At 46.2% G+C, this 25,242-nt stretch overlaps 1 protein-coding gene across 1 annotated transcript; it reads left to right on the top strand.

Annotated features, from left to right (window-relative positions):
• Positions 1–1,234: 1,234 nt before the first annotated feature.
• Positions 1,235–24,562, top strand: GDI2 (GDP dissociation inhibitor 2). Its single transcript, XM_056114559.1, has 11 exons — positions 1,235–1,389; positions 9,463–9,570; positions 11,050–11,149; positions 13,460–13,594; positions 15,940–16,138; positions 16,350–16,481; positions 20,593–20,692; positions 22,365–22,536; positions 23,052–23,196; positions 23,486–23,540; positions 23,623–24,562. Exons 1-11 carry the CDS (start codon positions 1,345–1,347, stop codon positions 23,767–23,769), a joined length of 1,338 nt encoding a protein of 445 aa, XP_055970534.1. The 5' UTR covers positions 1,235–1,344; the 3' UTR covers positions 23,770–24,562.
• Positions 24,563–25,242: the final 680 nt, after the last annotated feature.

Genomic DNA, 25,242 nt, shown 5'->3' with positions numbered 1-25,242 from the left:
TTTAAAAATCACGCCCAGGGAGAGAATCTGCCCCCTCATATTCAGATACTATTTAAGAATCTCCAACAGGGTTGGAGCCATAGTACTTGCCTTGCAAGTAACCAATCAGGGAGGGCTCCAAGCAGATGAAACCAAGCTGAGGGGGTGAACTTGGGAAGCAGGCAGGCATGGCATCTGGGCACCTGGAGTTGGTACTCTCCGCCTACTCTTGTCAAGCTGAATAATAATGCATTTGTAAACATACATAAAATAAATCAATTTTTTTGGATGGGGGGTGGAGACATATCTCCATCATGACCCCCAGGGACTTGGAAAGCTAAAAACGGGTGGAGGCACCGTTTGGCCAACAGAAAAGCCACAACTCCCTCTTCCTGGATGCACTCACAGTGTGTCTAGTAAACTCTGCGTAGGTCTTTAGCTCGTTAGAAAAACTCTCCTGGGCAGCAACGCTTACAAATGCCAAGGATGCACATGTACTCAAAGACTGCTTTCTGCTCCCACTTCGCAGAAAAAAACAAAAAACCAAATCCACAGACCCACTGACGTGTTCGCTTCTGGGGGCCTGGTAGGCTTGGGGCCACACTGAAGGTCTGTGAGGCGCTGTGGGGGTCTGTGAGGGAGTTGTGAGGGATCGGTGGGGTCTGAGGTGGTCTGTGGGGGCTGCAGGGTCGGTGGGATCCGAGGGGTCTGTGGGGGGGGGTGTGGGGTCTGAGGGGGCGGTGGGGTTCTGAGGGGGCAGGCCCCGCGCCTGCAGCTGTCCCAGCCGCCGGCCTTCCTTTCCTTCCGGCTCACTCCGCCGAGGAGGCCGCACGCGGGCGCCGCACCCGCGACGCTGACAAGGCGGAAGCGCCTCGGCGGGAGGCCTGCGGGCCCACGGGGCCGGCCCCGTTACGTAAAGCGGCGGCGGGGCGCGGTCCACGTGGCGGCCGCAGGCTCAAAGGCCGAGGACGGCGGCCAGGCGACAGGGTCGCGCGGGGCGGCGCTGACGAGGCGCTGGGCCACACTCCGGTCGCCTGCGGGGACCCGCGCCCGCGCTCGCGCCCACCCCGAACCCCGTGGCAGCGCCGCCCGCCGGGAGGCGGAAGCCGGGGCGCGGACGGCCCGCCCCCTTCTCGCGACAGTTCGGCAGGGAGGCGGGCGGGGCGCGGAGGCCACCGCGGCCAATGAGGGCGCGGGACGCGCGTGAGCGACGGGCGCACCGGCGCCTAGGGAGAGCCCGCCCCCCGCGGAGGCCGCTCGCCGCCCCGCCCGTTCCCTGCCCGGCTGAGGTGGCGCCGGCGTCCGCGTCCCGCTCCGTCCCGGCCCCCAGCCCGCGCCTCCGCCGCCACCCGCGCGCCGCCCGCCATGAACGAGGAGTACGACGTGATCGTGCTGGGCACCGGCCTGACGGTGAGGGGGCGGGGGGCGCGGCGCGGGGGCGGGGGGCGCGCGGGCGGCGTCGGCGGGGCGCGACCGGGGGCTTGGGGCCGCGCGGGGCTGCCCGTTTCCTCCCGAGCCCGCGGCGGCCGCTCGGGGCGCGCGTGGCCTGAGGCCTGGCGGGGCAGTGGGCAGCGTCGGGCCCCGCCGCCTTTTGTTCGGGCCGCGCCCGGCCGCCCCATTGTCCGCCGGGCGCCGCCTGAAGGAATCGGGAGCCCGCGCGCGAGTGACCGCGGGCGCTGCCTGAGGGAGTCGGGAGCGCGAGGCCGGCGCCGCGCGGCCCTGCCCGGCGCTTCCGACAGACGGACCCGCCGTGCTGTTTCCACGGGAGCCCCCGCGAGCAGAGCCGGATCCGCCCTCTGGAGTCTTCCTCTTGCCTGAGATGCAGAGAAAATCCTGACTCGGCGTTATTTCGGCCCGATAACGCGAGCCCGAGCGGCCCTCAGAGCCCTGAGTCACCCCGTGCGCGGCGGTGGCGACTCCAGATTTGTGGCCGTCAGAGCAGGCCGTGGGGCTCGCGCGCGCTGGACTCTTGGGGTGCGGGGACGCGCCTCAGGGCTGACCCCGGGGTGCAGGGCGAGGAGGGGAAAGACGGAGCGGGTCGGCCCCGGGCAGTGCTTCAAGGCGGGTGTGCCAAGCCCCTCGTTTGACATCCTTCGATTGGTTTGTCTTTGCGTCACCTGGGGTTGCTCAGGGATCACTCCAGCCTTAGTGCTCATGGAGCACTCCTTGGGAGCCATGTGGGCGCCAGGGAGCAAACCCTGCTCGTCTGCGAGGAAGAAGGCGAGCAACCTTCCTGGCCCGTCTTTTGACTTTTTTTTTTTAAGCAAAAAGTTAAGAATAGAATGACACTTCTTTTTTTTACGGTGAATTCTGGTGATTGTAGAAAATTCAAGTCTGAAGGCTTTCTTCTGTTGGGGGGGTGCAGAAATAGACGTTTGATTGCCTGGGAAATTGGTACCCGGAAAAGGTTACTCAGAAAGCTCTCTAGTCACTTTGATTGAGGGCTTGGGTTGGATTTCCTGGGGGCGGGGGGGGGGGGGGGGGAAGGGGGGCCGGTTGCAAGTCTTGTGGATGTCAGATGAAGGGGTCTATCTAATAAAGCGGGTGGGTTTTCGTTTTGTTTTGGGGAGGCGGTTCGGCCACACCCATCCGTGCTCAGGACTTCCTTCCTCCTGACTCTTTTGTCTGGATTACTCCTGGGGGTGCTTGGGGGACCGTCTGGGGTGTTGGGGGTTGAACCCAGACCTACCAAACCTACCTGTTGCTCCAAACCCAAAGCAGGAGATTTTAAAATTGTTTCTTTGATTTTTTTTTTTTTGTTTGTTTGTTTTGGGAGCTACACCTGACTGTGCTCAGGGCTTGCATCTGGCTCAGCTTTCAGAGATCACTCCTGGTGGTGCTTGGAGTGAACAATAGGGAGTTCCAGGGATCTAAACCAGGTCAGCTGCATGCAAGGCAAAACTTCCTGCTTTTATTATTGATCGGGCCCTTTTATGTGTTTTTTGGTTCTGGGGCTACACCTGGCGATGCTCAAGGGTTACTCTTGGCTCTGCCCTCAGGAATTACTCCTAGCGTTCAGGGGTGTGCAGGGGCATCATATGGGGTGCCAGGATCAAAAGCAGCTCAGCTGCATACAAGGCAGGCACCTTACCCGCTGAGCTATTTCTTTGGCTCCAGACAAGCTATTACTTTTCAAGATGGTGCTGGTATAAACAACCACGTTAAGATAATGCACTTTATTTAAATTTTCGTTTTGATTAAAATGAAGTTGTAGATGGTTACTTAATCAACAGCCTATTTTTGCTTGTTTTTGTTTTGTTTTGTTTTCTTTTCTTTTTGGGTCACACCCAGCGATGCTCAGGGGTTACTCCTGGCTCTGCACTCAGGAATTACTCCTGGCGGTGTTTGGGGGATCATATGGGACGCTGGGAATCAAACTCAGGTCAGCTGCATGCAAGGCAAACACCCTCCGCACTGTGCTATCACTCCAGCCCCCAGCTTGGTAATTTTATAGGTTTAACTTTGATTGCTACCAGCCATTCCTCCCTTGTTTTGAGATTTTTTTTTTCTTTGAAAATTAGAGCAATTATTGGTAGTAGTTGTTTCAGGGTTGATAAGGATAAATCTTAAAAATGTTTGTTTTGCACTCTGCCTGGCTCAGTGTTGCAGTGGAGTGACCCAAGGAGGTGCTTGGGGTCCCTATAGCGCCAGGGATCAGCCTGGGTCTTCTGCATGCACTCCAGCTCCTTGAACTATTTCCCCAGTCCCTTATTCTCTGGATTTTAGTGTAAGGACTTAAATGAAGAGACCGTTAAAGTTAAATTCTTCAAGTTGAATTTAATTTTAATTATTTGATTTTATTTTTGTCTTTTTTGGCCACATCTGGCAGTGTTCAGAGGTTACTCCTGGCTCTGAACTCAGGAGTCATTCCTGGCAGGGTTTGGGGGACTATATGGGATGCTGGGTATTAAATTCTGGTTGGCCTCGTGCAAGGCGAACTTCCTACTATTGCTCCAGTCCCTGGATTTAAGTTTAGTTCGTGGAGTGAGCTTACTATTTAGATTTCTTTAGGTTTTGTTTATAGAGTTAAAACCCTAAAAACAGGGTAGAGAGATAGCTCATTGTATAGAGAGCATGCTGTGGAGGAAACTTTGATTGGAGCAATCTCTGAGCCAAATGTGGCCCCCCAAACTGCACAGACACCCCCCCCCCCCCCCAATAAACAGAACTCCTAGCAGTCAAGACACGGTGCTTTCACTGGTGGCCATGCACAGGACCTATCTTCTGCGACCAGTCCACATAATTCTGGTCAGCTGTGCTGCTTCAGGCCAATGTGCTGGGGGCCACCCCATATATCTCCAAGGTGGCCAGGATCCTAGTCAGTGGCAGGATTCACACTATTGCTAAGTAACCTTACTAGAGAAGTCATAAAATGAGAGTGGACTTTTCCGTATAAATATACCTCTGAAGGGTTTAGGGCGGTGTTAAAGAACATTTCCCCTCCCCTTCTGTGATGATCAGGGGTGTGCGGGGGCATCATATGGGGTGCCAGGGGTTGCACATGCTTATACCTATTAAAGTACCATGACTTTTAGATAAAAGCCTTTTCAAATGATGGTACAACATCAACCAATGAGCAGCAGATTTCCTTCATGAGGGCTAATGACTGTGGTATGTTGTAATGAAATGAAGACGTGGCCTGGGTGCTTTGTGTGCAGGAGCCCAGCGCTTCATGGTCCTCCAGGCACTATAGGGAGTGGCCCCAAATATCGCTGGAAAAACCAGTGTAAAAGTAAGCATTGCAACCTAATACACTTTGTTGGAGCTTGGGCCTTCTTTCTCAGTTGCCTGTTCAGTGTTATGAGTTCTTTAGTCTCCCACTTACTCTGGATTGGTAATTTTCACTTTGATTTCAGTATGTGTCTGCAGTCTGTCACCAATTAACCTGCTCTTTCAAATGACCTTTGGATTGACTGTAGACTCCTGAATGTTCTTGGAAATAATACATAAAATAAGGATAACTTTTTCCATGGCTGTTTCGGTGGGTGGCGATAGCTTTCATTTTGTTGTAAATAGTAATTTGAATAAGGATACATTTGTAAATAGAAAAACACACTTAAGGGGCTGGAGCAATAGTACAATGGGTAGGGCGTTTGCCTTGCATGTGGCTGACCCAGGTTTAATTCCCAGCACCCCATATGGTCCCCTGAACACTGCCAAGAGCAATTCCCAAGTGCAAAGCCAGGAGTATACCCTGTGTATTGCTGGGTGTGACCCAAAAAAAGCAAAAAAAAAAAAAACCACATTCAGGGGTATCTGATTATTCAGTATGATACATTTTTTAAAAGTTTATATTCTAGGTGTACTACTTTTAATCCCTTTATTTATTTATTTATTTGCTTTTTGGGTCACATCCAGTGATGTTCAAAGTTTATTCCTGGGAGTGCACAGGGGAACATATGGGTTGAACCCAGGTTGGCTGTGTGCAAGGCAAGTGCCCTACCCACTGTACTGTCACTCTGACCCCTCTTAAATTCTTTTTTTTTTAATTTCAAGGAGTAGATATGTATTATACCTGATTTTAAAATCTTGATCTATACACCGTCCTTTAGCTTTGCTGCTTAAAAAGTGCTGATCCTTGCCCCTACCTGTAGTGCTGTTGACCAGGCATTTCTGTGCACTGCAGTAGACCTTACAGGCAGTCTCTATGGTTTTGCGGGGGGGGGGGGGGGGTGTGTGTGTGTGAGTGGACATTGCTGGGGGCCAACAGTGCTGTATCCAGTGGTTCAAAGGAGGCCAAATGGTGCGATGGATCAGATTTGAGGAGCCCTGCATGCCAGGTATGTGCTCCAGCCCTTTGAGCCTTCTTCCTGGCTGGTTTTAAATCAGTCTTCAGAATCAGCCTTCAGCAGTACGGCCTGATAGGTGCAAGTATAGTCATATATCCGTTACCATACAGGGAAGACATTTGGGTTGAGAAACCACTAGGTAAATGTTTTGACTCTTGAACAGTGATTTGCCTCAGTTTTTCTTTCACAGTAAAGACTCAAACTGGATTAGTTATTTAGCTGCCTGCCTGTGACTGTTGTGATCTGTTATAAGTAATTACCATTTAGATGCAAACATTTTTTTTGGGGGGGGTCACACATTGTGGTGCTTGGGGCTGACTATGTGATTGTGCAGCTGCTGCCGCGTTTCCCCCCTCCCCCACCCACCTCTCTGGTGCTCAGGGCTGATACCTGGCTCTGAGGTCAGGGATTACTCCTGACAGGGTTTGGGATTCTGTATGGTGTGCGGGAGATCAAGCCCAGGGCAGTCACGTGCAAGGCAAGTGCCCTTCCCGCTGTGCTATTGCTTTGGTCCCTATGCAAACATTTTTGAGCATTCACAGGTCCCCAGATAGCCAAATGTGAACACTTTATTTCAGACATGGAGAATTCCTATATAGAAATTGTGCTCAGACTGCTCTCTGGGCTCTGTTTGATCTGGATCTGTCTGGGGGCTATCACAGTTGGTTGCTTTTTGGTGATTTCACTGGTAGTTTCATGTGTGGGTTGCTGAGTGGACACGATCAGTTTGCCTGATGGGTCTTTTCCCCTCTCTTTTCACGTACATAGCTACACAGAAGAGAGCTTTGTGTCAGCAAACTTTATTCTTTTGTGAAGGTTTGGGGAAACGTGGTGCTGCAGACATGATTGGGGTTGACTGCACCTAAGGCCAGGCCATAAGCTCCTTGCTGTTTACTGGGCCTACAGCTGCACACTGAGCAGCTTTCCCTAGTGACCTCATTGTGTCGAGCAGTATGAAGTGCCAATAGGGGCCATCACTACCAGAAAGAACTTGGATTCTGAAAATGTTTGGTGAGCATGCGTTTACAAGGAAACCTCATCTTTTCAAAATAACCCAAACACTGGATTTTCCTGAGGTCCTTTGAAACCTCTGCTTTATGGCACTAAGATTATGATCATACACAAAACATAGCTGGATCTTGTAAGACACAATGTTGATCAGAGTATATGCTGTACAGTTCATTTATTCAGTTTGTATCAGAGCCCCTTTGCTGTGAGAAGTCCTAGGGGTAGCTGGGTTAGGGATTATTCTAACTGAAATTCTGGTTTTGGATTTTGTTTGTGGGGGATTCTGTGCTTAGTGTTGCTCCCAGTGGTGCTCAGGGGACTATGTGCTGGTGGTCAGACCCAAGCCTCCTGTGTGCAGAGCAATCCCTAAGCTCAGAGCTACCTCCTTTCTCTGGTTTTCTGTTAGTTCTCTTTGGGTTTAGCAATACTTCTGGGTCATTTGGAAAATACTGGTTTCCTAAGTAGTACAAATCTTTTTTTTTTTTTTTTTGCTTTTTTGCTCCAGCCCCTTTTGAATTCTTCACACCTTGCATCATACAGTGAATTTTCTCAAAAACACAGATCTATCCAGTTAGTACACTTGGCTTGCACATGGCCAGCTTGAGCACAGCCAGGAGTAAGCCCTGAGCTCTGCTGGGTATGACTTCCAAAGCCAAAACAATTTCTCTGTTAATATTGCTAGTGTTTAAAAATTCCTTATGAGTATTGAGTTTTGATGGGCTGGAGTGATAGCACAGCAGGTAGTGCGTTTGCCTTGCACGTGGCCAACCCAGGTTCGATTTCTCTGTCCCTCTTGGAGAGCCCAGTAAGCTACCCAGAGTATCCCGCCCACACAGCAGAGTCTGGCAAGCTACCCGTGGTGTATTCAATATGCCAAAAACAGTAACAAGTCTCACAATGGAGATGTTACTGGTGCCTGCTTGAGCAAATCGATTAACAACGAGAGGACAGTGCTACAGTGCTATTGAGTTTTGATATACCCCTGAAGTTGATGGGAGTTTCCCAGATTTCCAGGGTTTTTTTTTTTTTACATTTTTCTTTGGCAGGATATACTGTTATAATCCTTAATGTTTATCTTTATGAAACATGTCTACCAAATGTCTGAGTAATGAATTTATATGATGATCCATGAAAAAAGTAGTAGCTATTTTAGCTTATGAATCATTTTTATAGAAGGTTTTCTGGAGCCAGAATTGAGTAATGTGTATTTCCTCTTTTGCCACACAGAACTTTTTTTGTTTTAGTTTTTGTTTTTGTTTTTGTTTTTTGGGTCACACCCGGTGATGCACAGGAGTTACTCCTGGTTTATGCACTCAGGAATTACTCCTGGCGGTGCCCAGGGGACCATATGGGATGCTGGGAATCGAACCTAGGTCAGCTGCATGCAAGGCAAATGCCCTACCCGCTGTGTTATTGCTTCAGCCCCCACACAGAACTTTTTTTTTCCCTGGGGGAGGGCACAGCCGACCATGCCAAGGGATTACTTCCAGTGTGGTGCTTAGTGATTGTCCCCAGCAGTCCTTGTACTGTGTGTGATGTGGTACTGGGAATTGAACCCAGGGCCTTAAAGGAAATGCTCTACCTCTGATCTATGTCCTTGACCTGCCACACAGAATATTGAGTAGATGGTTCTTACAGATGCATACTTCACAGAGATAACTTTTAGTATTTCATCGAGGGCATTCTCTTGGGGCCATACCTGGTGATGCTCAGGAGTTACTCCTGTCTCTGCACTTGGAATCATTCCAGACGGTGCTTGAGGGACTATATAGGTAGATGGGGATCAAACCCTGGTTGGCCACCTATAAGGCAAGCACCCTGCCCACTGTGCTATCTCTCTGGCCCCCATCATCAAGGGCATGCTTAATTCTTAAGTGAAACTAGCTTTCTCTTGAGTGTGGTGCAATATGAAACTGTGAGTGTTTGGTGGTGAAGATACAGTGACTAGAGTAGTTGATCCACCTTTGATCTTGAACTAGTAATGTCACAAGTATCAGTATAGGAGAAGTAAATCATATTCGTGTTATGTCAAAAATAGCTTTTGTTTTGGACATAGCTGGCAGAAGTTGGGGTTCTGGGAATTGAACCTGGGAGTCCAGCATACAAAGTGCGCTACAGCCTTTCAAGCCTTCTCCTCTCCCTGGCTCATGAAAACAGTTTGGTTTGGGGCTTGCAGGGGTCACTTAGAACCTTGGTTGCTTGAGGGCTGTGTCCTTAAATTATATCCCAGATTGCACATATGTAAGTTAATTACAGAACGGACGTTTAATGATAAGCTATGTTATGATTTGAGGGGAAGTCTCCCAGGCAGTAGTTGGATAGCCAGGCCTGTGGTTGAATGAGAGGACCTGAGGGTGCTCTGCTGCTCTGGCCAGGTACTTGAGGGGCTCCAGAGCCAGCTGGCCGTGCTTGGGAGACCTTCATCCAGAACTCTTGTTCCAGCTCCCCCTCCCCCCCCCCCCCCCCCAATGCATAGATCCCTGCCCCATTTTCTGATCTTTTCGTTGTTTGGGCCACATAGACTTGAGGGTCACTCCTGGTGTCTCCGTGGTGTTTGGGGGGGGGACCATGATGTACTCAGCCTTAAAGTGGGGCTTCCCCCATGCAAAGCAGGTGGCCTTGCACTTTGAGCTGATCTCCAGGTCCCACCTTCATGCTTCTGAAGCTGCTTATGCTTCTCTCATAGGAATGTATCCTGTCAGGTATAATGTCAGTGAATGGAAAGAAGGTTCTTCACATGGACAGAAACCCATATTACGGAGGAGAAAGTGCTTCTATAACACCACTGGAAGATGTAAGTATTCAAACAGATTACTCTGCCTTTCATACTTGGAGTGATTTTCTGTGAGTACTGTCATCTTTATTCTTTATTGAATTACTTTTTTTAGCAAAGCAAGATAGTTGAAGTTTTTCTTTTTTGTTGGTTTTGGTTTCTGGACAACATCCAGTGGTGCTTAGGTCTTAGTTCTGCCTGGCTCTGAGCTCAGATCAGTAATCACTCTTGTTGATGCTCAGGGGACCTTATGGGATGCTGGAGGTCAGACCTGGGTTGCAAGCGCCCTACCTGTTGTACTCTCTCCCCAGCCCCAATCAGGATAGTTTTTATTGAAGGAGACTTAGAAAGACACAAAGAAAGATGGGAGTGGAGTTAGGAGAGAACACACAATTGAAAGCACCAACAGAACAGGCAGAGACAGAGTCAGCGAGATACATCCTCAAGGGAGAACATGGGCTTGAGGAGCAAGGCTGCTTGCTTTTTAATTTATTCTGTTTTGTCTTTGGGCTATATCCAGCAATGATTTGAGGGACCATATGTGATGCCGGGGATCCAGCATCAAACTCAAGTCAGCTGTTTGCCAAGGCAAACCAAGTGCCTTCCCTGCTGTACTACTGTCTCTCTGGCGCCAAGCCTGATTATTTTAAATTTTATTAAATTTACTGGTAGCATTATTGTTTTCAGAAGTTCCTAGTTTGAGGTTCGTGGAAATTTAAATGTTTCTTGCCCTCTGGAGCCATTATCTGCATTAATGGACCTAGAAAGGTGCACGAAGAAGAGCACTTTATCTGGAGCAGTTTGTTGTCTTCTGGGGCAGTTACCTGCACTAATGAACTAGAGAGGTTTATGGACAAGAACACTTTTGAAGAGCCGATGTACCCCAGCCACACCCCAGCCATAGTTCCAGTTTGAGCAAACTTGTGTTGAATCACACCTGCTGGTGCTTAGGGACTACTCCTACTCCTATCTTTGTTCAGAGGTCACAGGTGGTGGTCAGAGGACAGTATGTGGTACTGGCAGTAAAACTGGTATGGCCACATGTAAGGCAAGCATCTTACCAGCTGTACTCCTCTCTCTCCAGGCCCAAGTAAAGCTTTTTTTGTTTTGGAGAGGAGTTTAAGTGATTTTTACAAATAATAAGAAATGTATCTGTAGGTGTAAAACAGTGTCATTGATAAATTGTTGTGCTTTTTTTTTTTCTGGTAGTGAAAAATTGTGCTTGTATAGCTATTTTAGCCTGTATTTGTTCAGAAATATATTTAATTTACATATTTAATTTACATAGGGAATTTTGTAAGATTTTTTTACCAGATTGAAAATTAAATGCTACCTCATAGTGTTTTACTTAGCCTATCCAAATCACTTAAATATTGGGGGCCAGGACTGTGGCTTAGTAGTGGAGTGCCTGCTGTACGGAAATGAGGGTTTGACTTTAATCTCTGGCACTGAAGAAAATTGCATAACATAAATTCTTATCAGTATTTTTCTTTGCTTTAGTTATACAAAAGATACAAACTACCAGGAACACCTTCACCATCAATGGGGAGAGGAAGAGATTGGAATGTTGACTTAATCCCCAAGTTCCTTATGGCAAATGGTAAGGAAAGCTTGCTGAAGTCTAGGGCAGCCAGTGTTGAAACTGACTCATGAGAGTATTAGTCTAGACATTTGAAAATTGATTTTGAATGTCAGTGTTGTGAGTAATAATGGTCTGTTGGCAGTGTTTGAGTCAGTAAAAGAGGGAGGGAGAAAGGGATGATTTATTAATAATTGGTTTTGGAGAAACAAAATTATGACCTGTTCACAGTATGCATCAAAATTGTCAACATTAAGGGCTGGAACGATAGTACAATGGGTAGATGTTTGCCTTGCATGCAGCTGATCCAGGTTCAATCCTTGGCACCCAATATGGTCCTCTGAGTGCCGCTGGGTGCAATTCCTGAGTAAAGAGCCAGGAGTAACCCCTGAGCATCGCCAGGTGTTACCCAAAAAGCAAAACAAATGAATTTAAAAGGTCGAGATTTGTTTTGATGCTTTTGTGACAATCTTAGATCACTGGAGGGATTAATCTAACTGAACCTGACTGCATAAACCCTTCTGTTTCTTGTTTGCAAAGGAGGGAATTTGTTTTGTTCTGTTTTGGGGCCATTCATTTCTGTGCTCAGGGCTTAGTCCTGGCTTAGTCCTGGTCTGCATGCAGGGATCTCTTCCTGGAGGCACTCAGGGGTAACATTTGGGGTGCTAGGGATCAAACCTGGTTGACTGTGTGCAAGGTGCTTGCCCCTACCCACTGTACTATCACTATGGGAAATTATTTTATAGAGGCCACCCCCAGAGGTGTTGAGGGCCATCAGGCTAGCCACCATGGTTAATGCGGCGCTGGGACTGAACTCAGAGCCTTGCATATGTGGGGAAAAAAGTTCTTGACTATTCTGTGAGTTTGTCCTTTCAAATGAGTTTTAAGAAGCCCGGAAGGCTGGAGCACCCACTTAGTATTCAGAAGCCCAAGTTTGAACCCCAGTACTGCCTGGTTCCCCAAACACTGCTAAGTGTGCCCCTGGTAGCCTCTGGCACTGCTGGCCTCTGGGCCCACTGGATAGTGCCTAGGAGGTGCTCCCCCAAAATAGAACTTCATAGTGATTATTTGGTTTTTCAGAAAAGTTTGTTTCTGGTCTCCCTCATTTTTCAACGCTCCCTCTGCTGGTTATTGTGGTTTTATTTTTGTCTCTGTGCCATGCCCTGGGGGGTGCAGGGTCTCCTCTCAGCTCTGTTCTCAGGTCTGTTCCTGGTGCCAGGATCAGTGTTCAGTGTACCCAGCTCTCACTCTGTCACCCTGGGCCCGTCAGAGTTTTAAATTGCCTGGCTTTTTCTTTTCCTGGAATTAATTTTCATTTTAGTAAAAGTAAGTTGTCTTGGAGAATCCTCGGGCTGGGTGTAGCTTAGTGGTGTCCTGTGTCCTTCAGTTCACAGAAGTGAAGCCCTGCATTTAATCCCTGGCACCACAGAGAAAGAAGAAACCACGAAGCCCCAAATCCTTAGGAAATTTTATCTGTGAATCCCCCCCCCCCGTTTTTTTCTTTTTGGGTCACACCGGCGATGCACAGGGGTTACTCCTGGCTCTGCACTCAGAAATTAATCCTGGCGGTGCTTGGGGGTACCATATGGGATGCTGGGAATCGAACCTGGGTCGGCCACATGCAAGGCAAATGCCCTACCCTCTGTGCTATTGCTCCAGCCCTGTGAATCCCCCTTTTAAAAACGGCAGGAGGTTAACTCGGGCAGAGTGCGTGCTTTGCATGTGGGAAGTGAGCCAGGAGTAGCCCGTGAGCAATAGCTGGTTTTGCCCAAACATTCCCACCCCCCCCCCCAAAATGCTAAGTGGATGCTATTCATATTCTCCCCACTGATGGGTGGTTGGAGAGCTGGTACAAGCGTTATGATGCATGATGCTGACTCTAGTTTGATCCCCAGCACCACGTGGTTCACCAAGCATCACAGAGGCTCTGGAGCTCCCCAACCACCACTGGGGTGACATGGGTTATATCTGGCACTGCAGGGCCTGGCAAAACACTCCTCAGGTTCCTGAACAGAATTGCCAGCCAGGATGGTTCTTGATTGAGAATTGCCGCCTAGGACCCTTGAACACCAGTTGGGACCTGCTACCCCCCAACAGGACAAATCCAAATTGGAACTGGGGAGAAGTTCAGAGAGCTGGAGCTGCGTGCTTTGCTCCCTGGCACTGCGCGTGTCCCTCCTTGCCACCCTCTCTTAGAGGCTTTTTTGGGAGGCTTTGTGGGAGTTAATGGACAATGGTAAGAAAAAATTGCAAGCTTGTGAGTAAATGCATTTTCAATTTGCTAATTTTTGAAGTTGATTTACAGTCATGTGTGAATTCTGTAATTCACAGGTCAGCTGGTTAAGATGCTGCTTTATACAGAGGTCACGCGCTATCTGGATTTCAAAGTGATTGAAGGAAGTTTTGTCTACAAAGGAGGGAAAATCTACAAAGTTCCTTCTACTGAAGCAGAAGCCCTGGCCTCTAGTAAGTCGTTTTATTTTCTCAGACTAGGAAGATTTGACAGTGGAAATAGATCTTTCTCCATCCCTTTTCTCGTCATCTGGCTTCTGTTAAGTGACTTAGGTGCCTCTGAGAATAGACCGAGAACAGAAGAGTAAGGAACCTAGACCCCTTTGAAGCATAGTTTATTTTTTTTATTATTTTTGTTTTGGGGCCACACTTGGCAATGCTCAAGGAATATTCCAGGCTCTGTGCTCAGGAATTTTCCTGGTGGTGCTTGGAGGACCACATGGGATGCTGGGGATAGAACCCAGATCAGCTGTGTGCAAGGCAAATACCCTACCTGCTGTACTATCTCTCCAGCCCATGGGAGCATAGAGTTAAGTGGCCTGCTTGCTCTGTGTGATGCAGTGTTTTGGTGTTGAATCTGGGCTTCTGCAATACTCTTTGCAAAATGGTCACTCAAAAAGGCTGCTATTTTTTGAGGTTTCCTGTGTTTTTGGTCCTGAGCTAAGCACTAGGATTTTCTAATTTTGATGTTTAAGATATCTTTAATGAGGTGGGGTTCCTATTTTTATAGATCAGGAACTGGGGCTTGAAGTGACTTAGGTAATAGTTGTGGGATTGGAATTGTAACACTGATTTCCAGTGATGCCATGCTGGTCCCTTGAGGGCAGATAACTCCTTCTGTGGGCCTTTGATGGACAGTCCCAGTTCCCTGCTGACACCCACTGCTGCCTAGAACCTACAGCGACCTGCAGGGTGGAGCTTGCCTGCATAGACCCACACAGTGTTCAGATCTCAGTGTTACGTTGTCTTTGCTTAATTCTGCGGCAGTTTGCCTGCCGCTTTCCTCCTTGCTGGAGCTGGTGACAGGCTGGCTTAAAGAATTTGAGTTCAGGCCTAGGGCATGATTGCTTATGATAGTCATGAACATAAAACAAATTATAAACAATTTGGCGAAGACTTTTCCCACCTTCTCCCTGCATTGTTGCTGCTACCCTGACTATTTATCATCCCTAATACTTGGTGTGCTGCTCACTGGGGGCCGCTGACTCTGGATTGTGGGGTTTACTGGGGGTTGTTCAGTCTGGGTTGCGGTGCTGGCGCACTTGTACTTGCTGGCTCACACAGAGCTGCAGTGTCACCCAGTCGAGGGGTTCTCGAGAGTGCAGGTATGGCTGTGCTGGGGAATACAAGTGGCATTGCCTCTGAGAGGGGATAGTGCTGCTATCTATAGAGGGGATTATTGCCTCTGACTGCTGCTTCTGTAAAATTCAGTTAGAGATGTTATCTCACCCTGTGACTCTGACTTTTGAGAATGAGCAGTGCCTTAAAAAAAAAGCATTTCTTGTCTGGGCCCTGGACGGTGGTAGTGGTGGAGCATGCTAGTTGGTGCGTCTGTTACGGCGGCAATAGGGTGGAGTGAGCGGGTCCAATGCTGTCCTGATCAGCCCAGTGAAGAGAGAAAATGGAAGAAAATGAGAGAAGTTTTACTGATTTTTTTCAAACAAAATAGATGAGTTTATTGCGGAGGTTTGGCTGACTTGGCAGGAAATGCAGGCTATTGGAACAATAAGTTTCTATGGTTGAGTAAAAAATTTTAAGATAACTTGAAAATAAACTGTTGGTAGTAACTTTAGTCTTTGTGGTTTTCTTGTTTGTTTTGAGGCCACACCTGGCAGTGCTCAGGACTAACTCCTGGCGGGGCTTGGGGAACACATGAGGTGTCAGGGATCCAATCCGGTTGGCATTGTGTAAGACAAACACTGTCCACTGGGGAGCTCTAGCCCCAGTAGCTTCATGTTAATTGTGAATTTTGTTTCTGGGGCACAGTTCGTAGGTTTATTCCTGGTTTTCTGCTCAGGGATCTTGATATGGTTCAAGGGATCACGTGGTGCCCAGGATTAAACCTGGGTCAGCTGCATGCCAGGCAAGTACCCTCCCTACTTGTACTTTTTCCAGTACAGTAGCTCTGGTTCCTCCAGGGTCTGACTCCTGAATGATGAGCCCTGCATGTTTGTTTCCTTATGCTGAGATCAGTCCCACCTGTCAACTTAAATCTGAGAAGTGGCCTTTTCCTCTGGACTTCCTCCTTTTCCTCTGAATGATGCCTTCTGCCTACACACTGTGAATAAAAAGATTAGATGTAGTCAGCTGTGTAGCTTTATGATCATTTACAGTTTTCAGTTTTGTTGGTTTTAACTATAGTTATGAGGAAAGTAACATTAAAAACATCAAAAGATAGTTGCAAATGAAATTTTGGGAGTTTCTCTTCAAGGCTGTGTTAACCATTAAAACTTTGTTATTTTCCCTCAGTGTCCTAGTCTGAATTTTTTTTTTGTTTGTTTTTTTAACTTCTTTTCTAGGCTTAATGGGGCTATTTGAAAAACGTCGATTCAGAAAATTCCTAGTGTATGTTGCCAATTTTGATGAGAAAGATCCTCGGACCTTTGAGGGTATTGATCCTGTGAAGACGACGATGCGGGATGTGTACAAGAAGTTTGACTTGGGCCAAGATGTCATAGATTTTACTGGCCATGCCCTAGCCCTTTATAGAACTGATGAGTAAGAGTTTTGGCTTTTAGATTTATCGTTTCCTTGCCAAACTTACTGAGTTTCCTTATATGCTATGAAATAAAGAGGCTCTAATTAGAATTTTATATTAGGCCTTTTAAAAGTGAAAAATGATGTTACTGATGTTACAGCTTCAGAGAATTCTAAATTGAACACGAGAATGAAATCTAAAGCCCTTTTCTAATATCCATTTCCTTTTCAGTTATTTAGATCAGCCATGTTGTGAAACCATTAATCGGATTAAACTTTACAGTGAATCCTTGGCAAGATATGGTAAAAGCCCATATCTTTATCCACTCTATGGCCTTGGAGAACTGCCACAAGGATTTGCCAGGTGAGAACCCATGTTTAATGGAGTTGCTAAATTTAAACCCTGCGGACCCTGTTCTGCTCTTCTGTGGAAGTAAATGAGATACAGTTGTGAATGATATGCCTGTCAGAAAGTTTTCTTTTTAAAAGTTTGAGTAAAATTTATGATTAATGTAACACTATGTTGAATAATTTGTGTTTGATGACTACAGATCTGGATAGCCAGAATTCCAGTCGGGATATAAAACCTTTCTAATCATCCAGAAAGTTTCCTTCTATCACCTCATGTAATCACTTAATAGCTATTATATTTGTGATTTCTATCACTGTAGATGATTTTGCCTGTTTTTGAAATTCATATAAAGAAACTAATATAAGACATGGGCGCATTTGCCTTGCACGCAGCTGACCGAGGTTTGATTCCTCAGTCCCTCTTGGAGAGCACTGCAAGCTACTGAGAGTATCCCGCCCACATGGCCGAGCCTGGCAAGCTCCCTGTGGCATATTTGATATGCCAAAAACAGTAACAACAACTCTCACAATGGAGACGTTACTGGTGTCTGCTTGAGCGAATCGATGAACAACGGGAGGACAGTGCTACAGTGCTAATATAAGAAAGACATTCATTTGTCTTAGGGCTGGTGCAGTAGCATAGCAGGTAGGGCGTTAGCCTTGCACGTGGCCATCCTGGGTTCGATTGCCCCATCCCTCTTGGAGAGCCTAGCAAACTACTAAGAATATCCCACCCGCACGGCAGAGCCTTGCAAGCTCCTTGTGGCGTATTTGATATGCCAAAAACAGTAACAAGTCTCACAATGGAGATGTTACTGGTGCCTGTTTGAGCAAATTGATGAACAACAGGAGGACAGTGCTACAGGACAGTGCTACATTTGTCTTAGGCTTATAAAAGACTCCGTAAACATAGGTGTGAGGACAATATCCAGAATTTGAATTGCTGATTGGCAAGATAACTAACTTCTTAAGAAATTGTTTCCAGAGTAGTTGTACCTTATTTTATGAAAACTCAGCAGTATATTCGGAGATTTAATTGTTCTCCATTCTTTTTAATATTTATTATTGTCAGTCTGTTTAATTATCAAGGAGTATAAAATGATATTGTTTAGTTTTTTTTGATTGAATACTCATGAGATAGACCACCACAAAGCTGTTTCTGATTGGGTTTTCACTCATACAGTGTTCCAGCACCCATCCCTCCACAAGTGTACATTTGCCACCACCAATGTCCCCAGTTACCCTCCCACCATCAGCACAGATTCCTCCCCCTACTTACCTTTATGGCAGGCACTTTTCTTCTTTCTATTTCTCTCCTTTTGTGCATTATGGTTTGCAGTACAGGTGTCAAGATGTCATCATGTTTGTTCAAGGCATTCAGTATTTTTATTGGGAAGATAAGTCTCGAGTAGCATATTTAACTGGGTGACAGCTTTGGGGTATGGATGTGACTGCCAAGGCTTTCAGAAGTATAGGGGAGTAGGGGAAGGGTAGCCCATTCCAACTCAGAGAAAACCCGGAGATTTCTGTCATGAAACCCACATACCTGAATTTTCAGCAGATTAATATCTCAGTGACGTCTGTCCCAAAACGCTGGAGTCTAGCCGGGCATGGCGGGGGCTCTGCTTGGTGGGCACCAGGCTGGCCTGCCCCACTCTGATCTTCCCTGTCTGTTTAGCTTTGTATGGGTCAGAGATTAACTGAAGCTTTCGATCTCTTTCAAGATTGATTTATGGGTCTCTGGAGCAAGGCCGATATAAATGAGCTTATATGACTGAGCTGGAGATGGTTTGTGGGCGTGGCTCCCACATACCTGACTTTTGGCAGTTTAGTTTCTTGGAAAACTTTGTCCTGAGTTGGTGGGGTCCGGCCAAGGCAAAGTGGTGATTTTGGTTGTTATCTGTTAGAGCGCTGAGAGCTGCTGCCACTCTGCTGGCTCTCATGCCTGCTGGGTTGTTTTTATGATTTCTCTTCACTTTGGCTGGTCCCTGAGGCAGGAGAGCTGGACAGGCTTAGGAGGAGGCCCAAGTTCTATCCCAATACGTAAGGTCCCCTGAGCACAGAGCCAATTAAACCAAAAACTAAAAGCTGTTGTGTGCCTTAGCCTGCTCAGTTCATTGTGAAAAGTTGTCATTGGTGTCAGTAGTTAGTTGCTCTTTGGCCGCTTTTAAGATTTTGTTTCTTTGATAGGGTCACCAAATTTGTTTAGACAAGATCTTGCTTGAGATTTGTTAAACTGTTTGGGTGTTTAGAAAAAGTTTTAATTAAAAGGGCATCTAGCTTCAGGTATCAGCCCCTTTTCTCTCATAGCTTGGGCGCTGATTTTTGTCAGATCCTTTTACTGTCAGACTCACTCAGGGTCTGCTTATTTTCTTTCTCTGCTGTTTTCTGGTTTTTGTTTTTTAGATTCCCCCCCCCCCCCACCCCCACCCCCAGCGCAGGCTTCTGTTGTCTTTCAGGGTCATTGGCCTCTCAGGTATTTTCATTATACTTTTAATCATTTATTTTGGGGGTTTGGGGGCCCTGCTTGGTGGTACTTTAGGGCTATTCCTGGCTCTGTGCTCAGAAATGACCCGTAGTGCTCAGGGAATGCTGGTGCTGGAGATCAGACAGACATGCAGGGCCAGAGCCATTACCCTTATGCACTCTCTGGCTCTCATGATTTTAATCTCAAGGGTTTTTTTTTTATTTTTTTTTTTTGGCTTTTTGGGTCACAGCTGGTGATACTCAGTACTCCTGGCTCTGCACTCAGAATTATTCCTGGCGGTGCTTGGTGAACCATATGGAATGCCGGGGAATCAAACCTTGGTCAGTTGTTTGCAAGGCAAATGCCCTACCCGCTATATTATTACTTCAGCCCTCTCTCAGGGTTTTTTTTTTTTTTAAACACACAGACACAGACACAGACACAGACACACACACAGACACACACACACACACACACACACACACACACACGATACTGTATTCTTAAATTCAAGTCTCCATTTTTTAAATTTTCTTGGGCCACACCCAGTAGTGCTCAGGGACCATATGGAGTGTTGGGGATTGAACCAGGTAGGTCCTGTTCCCTACCCACTGTACTGTTGCTCCAGCTCCTCTTGGTGTAGGTTTTGGATTGTTGCTGAGAATTTATATGCAGGATTTGAACATATAGGCGATGCTTTGTGTCATTGGACTTGGTTTTCAGAATTGTGAATTATGAGGTATTTTGATTTTTTTAAAATTTATTTCCCTCCCTCCCTCCTCTCTCTCCTCCCTCCCCCTCCCTCCCTTTCCCCCTCCCTCCCTCTGTCTCATACACATGCACACACAACACCCTTTTGGGCATTGTGATTTTTGTGGTTTGCAGTATTGATACTGAAAGGTTATCAGGAATATCCCTTTACCTAGTTTTAACCCTCAGATCTTGATGATCATGGTCATTCTCAGCTATTATTGTCCCTTACTAGTCCCTTCTCTATCTTCCTTACCCTCTGCCCCCCTCACACTTGTGGTTCCAACTATTGACCAGACCTCCTAATCCCAGTTTTCCCTGGCCATGGAAAACTCTATTCTCTCTCTCTATATATATAGATATATATAACATTTACTATATATATCTATATATATTTCTATATTTATATATATAGTATCTACTATATATATCTATATATATACTATGTATATATATTTTCTACTATATATATTTTTTCTTCTAATATATATATATAATGTACCACAAATGAGTGCAGTGGTTTTATATCTGTCCCTTTCCTTCTGACACATTTCACTCAGCATGATACTCTCCACGTCCATCCATTTATAGGCAGGTATTTGATGGTTTTGACTAACTGATGCCATGACTTTTAAGTGAGCATCATATAGTGAGAGGGGAAAAAAGGTGGTAACTGCTGTCTTGTAACTAAAAGGAAAAGGGAAGGTTGAGACATAACTTGGCGATAGAGCACTTGATTTGCAGATGAGGCATTGGGCGTGGTTTCTGAGCCCCCGAGCCATGCCACACACAAAGGATGTTTAACATCATCTGGGAGGAAAGGAAACAAATATGCCTGTAAGCCCATGTTATCAAAGGAGATTTTAATAACTGAAACAATCATAGATTGTAAAAAAATTTTTTCTAGACTAAGTGCTATTTATGGCGGTACCTACATGCTGAATAAGCCAATTGAAGAAATCATCGTGGAAAATGGGAAAGTGGTTGGTGTAAAGTCTGAAGGAGAAGTAAGTAGCTTTTTCAGTTTAAGAAAATGTTCTACCCATGTGAAGACATTTTCATGAGCCAAATATGCATATAATTTGGTTTGTACGCTGAAGCCAGATAGTGAGACTGCTCACTGGCTTCAGAGATAGTCTTTCTGGTAAGTTGGTTTATTCATAATGACTCAAAGGCTTGATACAGTTGATAGATCAGAAACAGATGTTACTACTGTAGGGCCAGCCTGGAGAACCACCGGAACACAGCACCACATTGCCAACTGTCCAAGCAAGAAGCACTGAGCCCCTGAGCCTTGCCAGGAGTGATCCCTAAGCGTCAAGCCAAGAATAAACCCCGAGCACAGCTTGTGCCTCTAAATAAAAACGAAAAGGGGAAGTATTTTAGCCTAGTCTTTGTTTTTTTTCCCTGCTTTTTGGGTCACACCCAGTGATACTTGGGTTACTCCTGGCTCTGTACTTGGGAGTCATTCCTGGCATTGCTTGGGGTTCCATATGGGATGCCAGGCATTGAGCCTGGGTCAGCCTCATGAAAGGCAAAGGCCCTTCCTGCTGTGCCAGCTCTAGGGTAGTCTTTTTAATGGAGGAGGCATGGGATGTTTGGAGGGCACAGCCAGCATTGCTGAGGGGCTTCTCTTGGTGGTGTTTGGGGAACCTATATGCAGAGCTGAACGTTAACCCTATGTGGGCTGTGTGCAAGGCCAGTGCTTTAAGCCCTGTCCCATGTCTCTAGCTCCTAGTGTAGTCTTAAGATGAGTATGATTTTGGTCTATTAAAACACTTTTTAGGGGACTGGAGCAATAGCACAGCAGGTAGGGCGTTTGCCTTGCATGCGGCCGACCCAGGTTCGATTCTCAGCATCCCATATGGTCCCCTGAGCACCGCTAGGAGTAATTCCTGAGTGCAGAGCCAGGAGGAACCCCTGAGCATCGCTGGGTGTGACCCAAAAAAGCAAAAAAAAAAAACCAAAAAACAACCTTTTATTGGTTATATCCATGTGGGCTGGAGCGATAGCACAGCAGGTAGGGCATTTGCCTTGCACGCAGCCAACATGGCCGACCCGAGTTCGATTCCTCCGCCCCTCTCGGAGAGCCCGGCAAGCTGCCGAGAGTATTCAATATGCCAGACACAGTAACAACAAAGTCTCCAATGGAGACGTTCTGGGCCCGCTCAAGCAAATCGATGATCAACGGGAGGGCCTTTACTTTACTTTATATCCATGTATAAGTAGTGACCTCAAATACATTCATTCCCCCCCCCCCCCCACACACACACACATTTGTGCGTGTGTGTGTATTTTGGTGAAGGCCCAGTGCGGATTGTGCTTGGGGATGGAGCTTGGTTTATTTTTTGGTTTTGGGCCACACCCAGGCGATGCTTAGGGGTTACTCATGGCTCTTTGCTCAGAGATCCTTTCTGGTGGGCCTTGGGGGCCATCTGGAATGCTGGGAATCAGACCTGGGTTGTGCAAGGCAAGTGCCCTATCTGCTGTACTATCACTCTGGCCCCTGGTTTCTAAATATTTATATTTGAATAAGATTTAGAATTCATGTATCTATTCCAGAATTTGTAAGGATGATTGGCAGAGCTTGTTTTGTTAGCCATAGTTAATATTTACTAATATATTCAAGGGAAAATAGTTATCTAAAACATGTGGACACTGAATATTATTTTCTTATAGATTGCCCGCTGTAAGCAGCTCATCTGTGATCCAAGCTATGTAAAAGATCGGGTAGAAAAAGTGGGCCAAGTCATCAGAGTTATCTGTATCCTCAGCCATCCCATCAAGAACACCAACGATGCCAACTCCTGCCAGATTATTATTCCACAGAACCAAGTCAATCGAAAGTCAGGTGCGTCTTAGGATCTGATTGGGTGTAGAAAGGGACTCGGGTTTGAAGGGCTCCCTAGCATGTGCTCTAAATCTGAAAGTCCAGTAAGAGTTAAGAGAACCCAGTGATGGTTTTCCACATTGAAAATTTTGGCATTACTTCAGTAACATGCAAATAGAGTCCATAGAACTTTGTCATGCCAATCTAGTAATAGTTTCTACTAACTTAGTTTGATTTGACTTTAATAAATGACAAATTAGTATTCATCTTAGCTTTTATTATACAAGTTCTTTGTGCAGGGTTCTGGGTGTGAGACACCTCGATAACTAGGTTTGCCAATTTTCCAGTTAGTTGTGGCAGGGCCGAGAGAAGAAATTTTTGGCCCCACCTGTATGTAAACAGTCACAGAAGGCCGCCAGGTCACAGTATAATTGCTGCCACCCATCATTGTCACCCAGATTGTCTAGTCAATCTGGTGCCTGCTGCCTAGTTTGGTGAGGTGCAGAGACATTGACAATGAACTGGATTGTTTCTAGATATCTACGTCTGCTTGATCTCCTCTGCACACAATGTGGCGGCTCAAGGGAAGTACATTGCCATCGTCAGCACCACTGTGGAGACCAAGGAACCTGAGAAAGAAATCAGACCCGCACTGGAGCTTCTGGAACCAATTGAACAGAAGTAAGCAGCACATTCATTCATAACCGCTAATAGTCAAATGCTGGGTTTTGATTTTGACTTGGGGTCCGGGAGTCTGGCTGGACAAATTGCATAGCTGTTTGGGCCCTTGGCCTAGCAACCTAGGCTTGACTCCTAGCCATGCCAGTTGTGACTCCTGAGCAGAGCACAGACAAATCACTTGTGGCTGTGGGGAAACTGTTCTCTCTAGCCTCATCCTTTGGGTTTTGAATTTCAGACAGGAATGAGTTGGTATGGGGTCTTTGACCTCTTGATTCTTTTTCTCTCCTAGATTTGTTAGCATCAGTGACCTCCTTGTACCAAAAGATCTGGGAAATGAAAGCCAGGTGAGTGGAGATTAATCTGAAAAATCATTACAGGTTTTATTGGGATAAATTTCACTTAAAATCCATTGTTTTTTATTTCCAGATCTTTATTTCTCGTGCTTATGATGCTACAACTCACTTTGAGACCACCTGTGATGACATTAAAGACATCTATATGAGGATGACAGGGTCAGAGTTTGACTTTGAGGAAATGAAGCGCAAGAAAAATGATATCTATGGGGAAGACTAACAGCTCTGACAGCTCTTTTCTGATTAGGACAAAGTTAAGATTTACCAATGATGCGTATTCTATGAAATCAATATTTTAAGGCCTGCTTTTGTAATCTGAGACTGCAGAGCACTGCACCAGTCAATCTTCCTCCCCTTTCTAATATCATGTATTAACCTGTTTTCATGGAGCGGCTATTCAGAATTGGCAGGTTATCACATTCTGTTCAGTTTAACTAATACTGGCTTTCTCCCCCAAGTGAAGGATCGGTTTTTTTTTTTAATTGTACTACTGATAGAGAACTTGATACAGTATTTGTATCTTTTAATCAGTGTAGCCTTTGCAATTATGTGCTTCTGCTGCTCAAGAACTGGATCAGTACAATTGGTGTGTGCCAGCTGTCCTCTGGACATTGAGATTCTAAATTGAACATCCACAATATGGGGCAGCTTTCCTGTTTTTTTCCTGTATGTTTACATTCTGTCCTGTCAAGTATTACGACAGTCTCTACATGGCACAGCAACATGTTTGGTTCACGTGGGCCTCAAAATCCAAATCAAACTTTGACTTCGTGAGTCATTTTGGAGGAAGCCTGTATACGGTGTTTTAACCTAGTAATATTGATGAGAAAATGGGAAAGAAATGTATAAGGCAGATAAAACGTAGAAGCTTCTTTCATATCCCAGGTATGGCTAAATGGACCAAGCTGCAATGCAGTATTGATTTGACAGAGCCCCTGCTCCAATGATGTCTTGTCTCAAAATGGCTCCAAATGATTTCTGTACTGCAAAATAAAGCCAAACTCTGGAAACCAGCTCCTTCCTAGTTCCTCTGTGTGTCCTGATGTTTGAATAGTTTCTGCTGTGCTGCTGGAAAAGTTGCTCAGTAGAGCTGATGCTCAGGCCGGGCAGCCAGAGGGAGGTGTGTGCAGGCTCAGACTGCTCGAGTCAGGATTGAATCTGGCTGCACTCAGTGACTCTCAGATGGCTTCACTGTGAACATCCCAAGTAACAGGTTTGATACAGTGTAATGCTAAAATAGTTAAGACTGGCATTTCTCAACTGATGGGGTCAAAAGGATATCCAAGGCTATGCCTATTGGTAGAACCAGACAGATAGGAAGACAACCTGGTCAGAGGGAGCCCAGAGAAGTGCAGGTTTTGACGGAGCATTCTCCAGATGAACACAGGCTACTATGGTAGTTCTGCTGTTTTGAGCAGTGAGAAGAGAATCAGCAAATTGGTGGTCTCGTTAGTATTCTTCATGCAGCTGGAACTGGTTGGTTTTATTGATAATTTCCTTTCCCCCTACTTAAGCATGTACCACACATTTATTTTCTTGTATTTTTGGTTTTTCTTTCAGTGGTGGCAGGGGGAGAGGGACCATATTACAAGGCAAGTGGTTTAACTTCTGTATTTAGTCATTCCAGCCCCAGCCGAGGCTGAATTTTTAGGGCAATCGTTACGCAGATAAAGAGGGTTCTTTTGATTTTTAA

Source organism: Sorex fumeus, unplaced genomic scaffold, assembly GCF_029834395.1.
Source record: "Sorex fumeus unplaced genomic scaffold, SorFum_2.1 ptg000026l, whole genome shotgun sequence".
NCBI classification, from domain to species: Eukaryota; Metazoa; Chordata; class Mammalia; order Eulipotyphla; family Soricidae; genus Sorex; species Sorex fumeus.
Note: the sequence above shows the minus strand (reverse complement) of the source record. Positions and strands in the feature narration are given on the sequence as shown.

Excerpts from the sequence above, each read along its gene's own strand:
- GDI2 (XM_056114559.1), top strand. The coding sequence starts at position 1,345 with ATGAACGAGGAGTACGACGTGATCGTGCTGGGCACCGGCCTGACG. Across the intron at positions 9,571-11,049 it reads CTATAACACCACTGGAAGAT|TTATACAAAAGATACAAACT; the intron begins GTAAGTATTCAA and ends TCTTTGCTTTAG. Across the intron at positions 16,139-16,349 it reads GCCCTTTATAGAACTGATGA|TTATTTAGATCAGCCATGTT; the intron begins GTAAGAGTTTTG and ends TTTCCTTTTCAG.